The sequence below is a fragment of the Aquarana catesbeiana genome, linkage group LG01, assembly GCF_042186555.1.
Source record: "Aquarana catesbeiana isolate 2022-GZ linkage group LG01, ASM4218655v1, whole genome shotgun sequence".
Classification (NCBI taxonomy): Eukaryota; Metazoa; Chordata; class Amphibia; order Anura; family Ranidae; genus Aquarana; species Aquarana catesbeiana.
Genome location: NC_133324.1, coordinates 629,810,379 through 629,821,354, shown reverse-complemented (window position 1 = coordinate 629,821,354; position 10,976 = coordinate 629,810,379). Strand labels below are relative to the sequence as shown.

The window sequence follows — 10,976 nt, the reverse complement described above, 5'->3', positions numbered from 1 at the left end:
CTTCTGAACACAGGTTTACTTTAGCAAATCTGGTCTAGGATCACGTCACAATTTATTAAATCGTTCCCGTCAGAGTTGAGCTATACATAAAAAACTAGTGGGTGTGTGAACCCAGTCTTTTTTTAGGTCATACAAATCTGGTTGCCTTCTTCACCACTTCTTGCTTATTTTGTTTGAAAAGCTATGGCTGGACATGATGTTTTCAAACAGGTGGCCTGTTGGGTTAGAAAAAACCTCCAAAAACTAGAGACTGCCATTGTTGGCCTCCTCCTGAAAATGCTAGTGGCCTGGTAGTAATACAGATCCTCCAACTTCAATACACTCTGGGCTCTATATGGAACACGCATGCAGGAAATATAGTTAGAACTTCTAATCTGTATACTTGTTCCAGGTCAGCCATTCAAAGAATGTATGAAATTAAATGTAGATGATAGGCAGACAACTAATATTTAAAGGAGGAAAAGTCAGCAATGGAAGCCTTAACAAAAGTGGTTACTTCTGAGAAGCTCAACAGTACTCCTGCAGTCTTGCTGTGACATTCCGCTGATCTCCTGCATATGTGACCTGTGTTACTCCTGCCTTTCTAGTGTTAGAGGATTCTCCAGTGCAGGTAGCAGTGAAGGAACCACACAGTGCCTACCCAATATCCACATGGGAGTACTAGTAATCACACTTCTACACAATGCCTCATCTGAGCACACAAAATTAAACTGTTATTGCATGCTGGTCTATAGATCGCTATACACTAACCAAAGAAACGTTGTATGGTAACAGAATAAGAAAAAAAAAAAAAAACATTTCCATCAATATTTTTTTTTTTTTTTTTTAGTATGCAATATAATTGCCAGATTACCCATCCAGTTGTATGTATATTGATGCAAAGAAGACCTGTCATATTTTTTAAATCAAAAAATAGAGTGGGCTACAAGACTGTCCATCTAGTTATTTGAAATAACTGTCCAAAAACCTTTTTCACATGAAAGGGCCTTTCAGGAGGTTGTATATTTATCTGTAATTGTCTTTCTGCTTTAGATCCTGTATGCACTAAGTATGGGAAACATGTTTGCCATTGGTCTAGAAGTGCTTCACTTACTGCACCTTATTTGCAAACTGGATTTGTGTCAAAGTCAGACATCAATTCTGTTAGCACACACTGGCAGATCAGATCTAGCATGTTCTACTGATGAATCAGCACATGTACTGCCACCTGTTGCCTATAAGTACCAGAAATTAATGTGCTTTCTGTATCTGCTTTATATATGTGCAAATTCCAAGCAGTGTGGTTTCAGTCTCTTTTTTTTTTTTTGCATTCCGGATGTTCTCATTCACATGAATATTCAGGTCCAGATGTGTCAATATCATCACAAGGAGCACACGTTTATTAACTATTAAGATTGAGCAGCAATACCCAAATTCCCCAGACTTCCAGTTATACTTTGCTACAGGCAGTGGGTTAAACAGACCTGTCAAAGCACATTCCAGTTTTTCAGAAGCATAGAGATGAGCTCCATCAATAAGAATTTGTTGTTGCTTGGTGGATTTTTTCTTTGTCGAAGTGTGCATTAGATGCCATGAGATCAGCATATATCACATACATTGTTGGTTTACAGAGTTTTAGGATGGGCTGCTACAATACTGCTGTATCAGTCTCTGGTGACAAAGGTTACAGACTCGCTCTGGATTGATGGAAGAAGGAAGTGGGATTTCATTGGATGAGCATGTTGAGCAGAAGATCCCCCCACAGTTCCTGCACTCATTCTGCAATGCAAAAAGAAAACTAGAATCATTCATCTTAAACACTTGTGCTCTAAAGGGCTTTTGCTATATTGCATCACGTTACTGCCCTCTCCCTGAAAAAGAATGTGGGAGTGTAAAATTAATCATTAAAGTGTTACTAAACCCAGGACCCTGCATTTACTATATCTGGTCTCCCACAGTACACATAAAATGGAAATGCAATTATTTTAGTAAAATATAAACCGCTAAATACCTTTTCTCATCAGCATATATAGCAGTCTTGTAACTTCTATCAGTGTCTGGCTGAGAACAGGTTAAAGCTTGTAGGAGGAGTTTTCATTCTCCTTTGACTGTCCTATAAGGCTGCATGATCCCCGCCAGTCTGTCTGGACAGTGCGGATTGGCCCTGTACCGATCACATGCACTCTTCCAAAATAAAAAACATTTTTTTTTTTTTTTTCTAGCAATACACACCAAACTGAGCATATGCAGAGTGCCTTCCAAGGCTGTGTATTAGCAGCAGAAGGATTGGGGACAGTAAAAGAATGGGAGATCAGAGAAGACAGGATCAAACCGCCTTTTTACACATGGCGGAGGATTAACCCCTTAGGTTCCACAGTGAGTATAACAAGCATTCTTCACTGCATATACAGACTGATTTAACTATTGTGGGTTTAGTAACACTTTAAAATCTAGGATCAATGCAGATGAAACATACAGTAGTATGTATAGAGACTACTGGAGAAACAATGACAAAAGACAAAAAACACTGTTTAAATTAAAAACAATAGCACCTATGGCTGCAATACTTACCTCCTCTTCAGCATTATCTTCCAGATTCCAGTCTTCCTGGTTGAAAGATGCTTAGCATACTTCAACCCAGAAAACCAAAGCCATACTCTACAGGGCTAACTGGACCTGCTCTCTAAAGGGGTGTCTGCACAGCACTGCAAGCCCAGTGTAATGACACAGACAGCAGAACCAATGTCATTGGTTGGCAGGGAGTTGGGCCTTTAGGTTACACAAGGAGGTTCAGGAGTAATATTTTCTGGCAAGAATGTGGTATTTCCTTTCCTCAGATATTAACATGATTTGTGCAGTGTAAATGTATTTAACAGTTCCGAGAATTACAGAAATAGCAACCTGTATGCTTGGAGGTTAAGTAAAAATGTAATGTTGGTGTACAACATGTAGTAACCCTTAAAGTAAACACGTACTGGGGTAAACCTATATGCTCTCAGTGCTACAGTAGGCTCCTTTAATAGTAATTGCCTCTTTGGTTTGCTAATCCAATAGCTCCAAGACCTGGAATAAGCATAAAGATCAGCAGTAATGACTGCTGCATGCATGTTCCAGCTCAGTGACACACATAGTAAAGCCATAAAGAGCCAGCCAACTAGCATTTTCAGAAGGGGGTCAGCAATGGCAGCTCCCTTATTTCTCTCATTACAGGTGTCCTTTCACAGTCAGAGCTCACTATATATATATATATATATATATATATATATATATATATTACACACACAAAGTTGCTATGGGTTACTGCTCTTTCCACAGTATTATAGAGCACAATTATACTACAATAATTTACAAGATAGTCGCAGTAGTGACTGTTGTATAAAGCCTGACTGTATAAAGGACGGTTGAATAAAGAAGGGTTCAAGTTATCCCACAAAATGTAATCTTTAATAACCAAAGTTAGCCAATAAAGGGTACCACTTAAACTCCAAACTTTCTGCAAGATAGTAGCCCAAAGACATAATCTGCAACAGCCATTAGGGGTTCCTTAGATATTATGGCCTTAGTATTGATCAACTCTTACTGCAATATTAGTGGTTGTAATGGCTGTTCTGGATAACAAATAGTGTGGCTATTTTGAAGTTTGTTATGCATAAAGTATTAAAGTTTACCACAGACAACATTTCAAAATTAAAGATATGGGAGGCCACTGCGGCTGAAATACATTAGAAGCGTTGTCATGCTGTTCTTGCCACCCACACCAGCTGTTTGTCTTCTTCTACTTCATATACTGTACTATAACGTAGGTCTCTATTGCAACAGAGTTATGCCGTGTACATACGACCGGACTTTCCGGCAGAAAAGGTCCGACGGAACAAATTTGTCAGACATTCCGATCGTGTGTCGGCTTCATCGGACCTTTTCTGTCGAAAAATGTGACAGACCTTAGAAATAGATCATGTTTGAAATCTTTCTGACGGACTCGATTCCTATCGAAAAAAAACGTTGGTCTGTATGCTAGTCCGACGGACCGAAAAGACGCAAGGGCAGCTATTGGCTACTAGCTATTGAAGTTCCTTATCTAGTCCAGTCCTACGTCATCACATTCCAAACGATCAGACTTTGGTGGGATTGTGTGTAGGCAAGTCCGTTTCGTCAGAACTCCATCGGAACTCCGTTTAAAAGTCCTTTGAAGTTCAGTCCGACGAGAAGTCCGCTCGTGTGTACGCGGCATTAGAATTGCTTTTGGTGCCTAGTAATTGACTTTCAAACACAATTTTTCCTATTTTTCAGCAAAGACTGAATATCAATAAAACACACACTTCTATGCTAATAGTTTAAAGTGGAGTTCCACCCAAAAGTGGAACTTCCACTCATTGGATTCCTCCCCCCCTCCGGTGTCACAGTTGGCACCTTTCAGGGGGGAGGGGGGTGCAGATACCTGTATATTACAGGTATCTGTACCCACTTCCGGCATAGATAGCCGCAGAATCTGCGGTTATTTACGCCACTTCCTGTTTCCTCCCCGCTGTCTGCTGGGAAACACATGGGTCCCAGAGACAGCAGGGACCAGCCGTATTGCGCTGCGCGACTCGCGCATGCGCAGTAGGGAATCGGGAAGTGAAGCCGCACGGCTTCACTTCCTGATTCCCTTACCGAAGATGGAGGCGGCAGCACCCGAGGACCGAGAGACGGTTCGGCCTCGGGTGCCGACATCGCGGGCGCCCTGGACAGGTGAGTGTCCATGTTTTAAAAGTCAGCAGCTGCAGTATTTGTAGCTGCTGACTTTTTAAAAAAAAAAAATTCGGCGGAGCTCCGCTTTAAGTATTTTCAACCCCCCCCCCAATCCCTTCTCTCTCTTAAATATAGTCAGAAATATACAGTATGAATTGTTGGTAATAAGTTGCCATGTCTTGTTTAGTTGTTTTTGCCAGAAAATCACTGTGTTTTTGGCCAGCAGAGGAAAATAAAGCCATCTGTCTAGTTCTTAGCAACCAATCATCTCTAAATTTCTAATTCTAACCTGCACTATAAAAACAAAAAAAAAAAAAAAAAACACATGACTTTTGTTGCTCACTCTTGAAAATGTCACTTATTTGGTTTTGAGTGATTAATGCTACAATAATCATTTAGTCATGTTTCATGTGATTGGCTGTACAGTATTCAGAATAGCTGTTACACAGCTAGACTCTGATCATACTGTAAATATAGCGATGATGTGGTATAAATACATTTACTGATTTAATATCAAGTATAGAAAAATAAAGTATACAGTATAGAAAAAAGTACCTTAGTAAGCAATATGCTTGATTCCTCTCGGCAAAGCTGGCACATCTGAAGGATCTTCTTTTCACTGTCTTGATCCTAATGAGAGATAATAAATAAATTGAATTTTCACATGTCACATCATAAGAAGTTCAAATTGAATGCAATATGATGAGCTGTCAAAAGAGGTTAGCATTTGTTTACACCAGGTATGAACGCTTGTCATCCCAGTAAGTAGCTGACACTTTATTTTTCCCAGTAGATCAATTCTAGTTTGTTCTGCAATCACGATGGAATGGACTGTCCTTGTTATTATCATTGTCCATGCAAAATTGATATTCCTGTTTTTGGTAGATGGAAAGTTTTTACCACCTGACAATTCCTTATATAGTTAGGTTTATATACCAGCGTTGGTCCTTATGAAGGGATCTCACTCTATGTGAAGAAGAAAACTGGAACACAACAAAAATTCCCAGGTAGATGGGAACAAAGTCATTGACTAGGGGAGACATACATGTCGAAGACATAAATTAGCGAGGCACATAATAATAGCGAGTGTCGGTCTGGAGGGTAGTGAAGGCACCGAGCACTGTATTGTGGATTGGATTACAGAAATCACTTTGGACTTTTGGTGCCTATCTTTTGTTTGCAGTCTTCTTGCAGCTTCTTTAGGACTAGATTATTTGACACTTGTAATGATTACACTGTGTCAGAGACTTTTTACATAGTACCACATTTGTTTTTCTATTTATGTATTTAAATTTGTAGCACATAGCGCTGCATTGTGTGACTGGAGTTTTGTATTCACATACCCATGCCATGGTTTTTTTTTTAGATTGGGGTGTTTAATGCAGCAGCAAATGTGACAATGGAGTTTATGATTGCCATTGTAGCTTCAATTCCAACAGTCTTTATTTTCACATATTTATATTATTTCACGCAGTATGGAGTGGGTTTAGGAAACGTCCAAGACATAAGAAACCAGTCTTTACCTACAACATGACTTTTGTGTGGACTTATCATTTAAAGTGAAACTCCAGGCAAACTACTAATTATAATGCTAAAATACCTACATATTTAATAGTTTCCCTGGCAAAGCATTTGATGTTTTTTCAAGCCATTGTACACACATAAAACTTGAACATTCAAAAAGATTGCTCTGCTACAGCATGGTTCTGCATTACTGATCCATGTTTAAATTGCCAGCTCATTGGGTAGACAATCTCTGGCTCTCATGGTAAGTAAGTGGGGGGTTCCAGAGCCACTAACAGTAATAAAACTTGACATGTGATCAAATAATGGTTCAGTACCCCTAAACCAGTGATGGCGAACCTTGGCACCCCAGATGTTTTGGAACTACATTTCCCATGATTCTCATGCACTCTGCAGTGTAGTTGAGCATCATGGGAAATGTAGTTCCAAAACATCTGGGGTGCCAAGGTTCGCCATCACTGCCCCAAACCCAAAATACAAAATCCTCTTGGCATAGTTCCACTTTGTACCTCCTTTCACCTATCTTTTTACATCAAGAGACTCAGGTTAAAAGCAGTGCATGCCGAAGAAGACATCTATTACCATAAATGACTATTACCAGTGCATACATGTAAACTACACAAGTATAGGTTATGTGATCCATATCCATGTAAATTATTAGTGATTTGTAAGTCCTGCACCAACAGATCATCTTAAAGTTGACACCATGTGTGAAATATTTTAGCATACATATTTGCACAGCAAATAAGCAGTTCTACTTTTGAACACTAGAGGGGGATATTTACATCAGAAGCTGAAAGCTAATTGTTAGGCCTCACGCACATCGGACATTTCTTTATCTCTTCTAGGCGCCTTTCCTCCTGGCGGTGGCATATTGGCAGGAAAAAACGCTTGACGCGTAAATGTGTCTAGGCGCATTTAGCCGCGTCAAGCGTTTGGGCGTTAATTCATTTTATTGAGCGTTTTTTCTGCCAAAACCCCACTACCCCTGGATGCACTGGCAGTGGGGTTTTTTTCTGCCTCTAAACTCCTCTAAAAGCCTATGTGTGCATGGACACATAGGCTAACATGCAGATGCATTTAGAGGCAGAAGAAAACAAACCGCCAGACACCCTTAGGAGCAGATAAAAAAATGTCCACTTTGCATGAGGCCTCAATTTCCCTTGATAAAGCAGTTAAAGGATATCTGAACCCACATACAAAGATGTAATACATTTATATATTGCAGCTTACTAGTTTTTAGATGTGATGACTGCATTAGTTTTCTCTGCACACATTTCTGTACAGGAGAAATACCCATTGATGCCTGCCAGAAATTCAGTGTCATTGTAACTTCTTGTGCTCTACACTGAAATCTCAACGTCATCAGCATTCCCAGCTGTATTCTGTAAACAAAACAGTTCCAATCTATTTAATGGAGAGGGAGGGGGGGATCCGTAGTCCAAATCCAAAAACATTTAGTACAGGAAGTTAGTGTTTTCACTCTAGAAAGTAAGCTACTGGCAGGATTAGCAGGTGAAAATAAAGATTAAAAGGATAATGTACCTACTAATGTGCAGCCACCACATTTACGCACTGTAAACTGAACTTTTTTAAAATTTTTGTTTTTGAGTTTAGATATTCTTTAACGGCATCCGGAACACTGATACTACTCTCCCAAAATGCTCCACCTGTGAGTGAGTATATGACATAACACAACCCTATTCTTTAAACATAGCAAGTCAAGGCCACTCTTAAGATCAATATCAACAAGAATTAGTAACATAACAACAAAGCATTAATGCCAGACCATTCTTTATCACATTGCAAAGAAAGCATGGTCCTGTTACATACACACCTCATTTTCTGGGTTAATGGTATGTGAACTTAGTCTGAAAAGAAGAAAAAATACATTTATAACTTATGTTGTAAATGGCAGAAACATAAAGTAACTATGTGTTTAAGATAAATTCCAGAAGACTGCCCCACTGCCATTTCTCTGTAGTACTAAAGTTGTACTTCAGCCAAAACATTTTTATTTTAGTATTGGAAGGAGAGGGAAAGGACCTCAACATTTTTTTGCAGCTGACTGGAGAGACTGGATTCTATTTCCAGAGGTCCATTTTCTGTCCTAATGTCTAACAAAAAAAAAAAAAAGGGGGGGGGGGGGGAATGTGGACACTAAAACACCTGACAAAGAAGAGATTACCCTTCCCTTCCAGTCTTGGACTCATCATCACCAGGGTAGGAAGTGAAGGAAAATCTCCCCAATAGCACCTAATACAGCAATGAAAATGTCATAGCGTTTCCAAGCCTTCCACACTGAATCCTAAACAAATGAAAAGCTGTGATTGCCATTCTATTTAAAAGCTTTGTGAGGCCTTAGGCCAAACTTAGACATGAGACCCCACTCACGCCATAATTGGAAAAATAATTAAAGCAATACAAGTTAATAGGGATGGGCTGTCTGTTCAGGTCGAACATGAATTCGACTCGAACATTGGCTGTTCGTCTGTTCCCCAAATAGCGAACAATTTGGGTTGTTCGCGCCAAATTGGAAAGCCGCGGAACACCCTTTAAAAGTCTATGGGAGAAATCAAAAGTGCTAATTTTTAAGGTTAATATGCAAGTTATTGTCATAAAAAGTGTTTGGGGACCTGGGCCCTGCCCCAGGAGACATGTATCAATGCAAAAAAAAGTTTTAAAAACTGCTGTTTTTTCCAGGAGCAGTGATTTTAATAATGCTTAAAGTGAAACAATAAAAGTGAAATATTCCTTTAAATTTCGTACCTGGGGGGTGTCTATAGTATGCCTGTAAATTGGTGCATGTTTCCCATGTTTACAACAGTCCGAGAGCAAAATGACATTTCTAAAGGAAAAAAAGTCATTTAAAAGTGCTAGCGCTGGCTATTAATGAATTGTCGGTCCCGACAATACCCGTAAAAGTTAATTGATAAAAATGGCATGGGATTCCCCCACAGTGCATTACCAGGCCCTATTAAGGGGAACCCCGAACGAAAATAATACAAAAAAAAGCGTGGGGTCCCCCCCAATTCCATACCAGGCCCTTCAGGTCTGGTATGGATATTAAGGGGAACCCTGCGCCAAAATTAAAAAAAAAAAAAAAATGGCGTGGGGGGTCCCCCCTCAAAATCCATACAAGACCCTTATCTGGGCATGCAACCTGGCAGGCCGCAGGAAAAGAGGGGGAGGGACGAGAGAGCGCCCCCCCTCCTGAACCGTACCAGGCCACATGCCCTCAACATGGGGAGGATGTTCCCATGTTGATGGGGACAAGGGCCTCATCCCCACAACCCTTGCCCGGTGGTTGTGGGGGTCTGCGGGCGGGGGGCTTATCGGAATCTGGAAGCCCTCTTTAACAAGCGGACCTCCAGATCCCTGCCCCCCCATTTGAAATGGTAACGGGTACACTTTACCTGTACCATTTCACAAAAAAGTGTCAAAATTGCAAAAAAAAAAAAAATACAACACACACGGGGGGAAGTCCTTTATTAAAAGATCAAAATGTCCCATGTAGTCTATTCACCTCCACCGACGGAACAAAAAAAAAAAAAAAAAAAAAAAAAAGCTTTGCCGTTGGTTTATAACTATAACTATAACTAAAAAAAAAAAAAGCTCTGCCTCCATGGATGTGTCCTCGCAGGTGACAGTTGTTTTATAACTGAGGGCGGGGCCACACATGACGTGACGGGTGACCCCGCCCCCCTCTGATGCTATGGGGAAAGCCATAGGGATGTCCCTGTGCGTCAGAGGGGGTGGGGTCACCCAGCAACGTCACGTGTGGCTCCGCCCTCAGTTATAAAACAACTGTCACCTGCGAGGACACATCCATGGAGGCAGAGCTTTTTTTTTTGTTCCGTCAGTGGAGGTGAATGGACTACGTAGGAAATCTGAATTTTTTTATTTTTTAATAAAGGACTTCCCCCTCCGTGTGTTTTTTTTTTTTTCAATTTTGACACTTTTTCTGTGAAATGGTAATGCACCCGTTACCATTTCAAAGAGGGGGGGGCGGGATCTGGGGGTCCCCTTGTTAAAGGGGGCTTCCAGATTCTGATAAGCCTCACGTCCGCAGACCCCGACAACTAAGGGTTGTGGGGATGAGGCCCTTGTCCCCATCAACATGGGGACATCCTCCCCATGTTGAGGGCATGTGGCCTGGTACGGTTCGGGGGGGGGGGGTGCTCTCTCGTCTCCCCTCTTTTCCTGCGGCCTGCCAGGTTGTGTGCTCGGATAAGGGTCTGGTATGGAATTTGGGGGGACCCCCACGCATTTTTAATTTTTTTTTTTAATTCTGGTTCGGGGTTTTCCTCAATATTCATACCAGACCCAAAAGGGCCTGGTAATGCACTGTGGGGGAATCCGAGGCCGTTTTTATCAATGAACTTTTATGTGTAATGCCGGGACCGACAATTCATTAATAGCCGGCACTAGCACTTTTAAATGACTTTTTTTCCTTTAGAAATGTCATTTTGCTCTCGGACTGTTATAAACACGGGAAACATGCGCCACTTTACAAGCATACTATAGACACCCCCCAGGTAGGAAATTTAAATGAATATTTCACTTTTATTGTTTCACTTTAAGCATTATTAAAATCACTGCTACTGAAAAAGCGGCCATTTTTAAAACTTTTTTTGCATTGATACATGTCCCCTGGGGCTGAACCCAGGTCCCCAAACACTTTTTATGACAATAAATTGCATATAAGCCTTTAAAATTAGCACTTTTGATTATTAATGTTC

The 10,976-nt window shown here is 40.7% G+C and overlaps 1 protein-coding gene across 3 annotated transcripts in view; it reads right to left on the bottom strand.

Moving 5' to 3' along the window:
• Nucleotides 1-1,358: 1,358 nt before the first annotated feature.
• RUFY3 (RUN and FYVE domain containing 3) overlaps nucleotides 1,359-10,976 on the bottom strand; it is a 132,435-nt gene continuing 122,817 nt past the window's right edge. For all 3 annotated transcript variants that reach the window (XM_073601008.1, XM_073601009.1, XM_073601010.1), the window contains exons 16-18: nucleotides 8,072-8,105; nucleotides 5,266-5,340; nucleotides 1,359-1,758 (exon numbers count right to left, since the gene is read on the bottom strand). In XM_073601008.1, coding sequence (XP_073457109.1) covers nucleotides 1,615-1,758; nucleotides 5,266-5,340; nucleotides 8,072-8,105 — 253 coding nt within the window. In that variant the 3' untranslated portion in view covers nucleotides 1,359-1,614. The remainder of the gene's footprint in view (nucleotides 1,759-5,265; nucleotides 5,341-8,071; nucleotides 8,106-10,976) is intronic.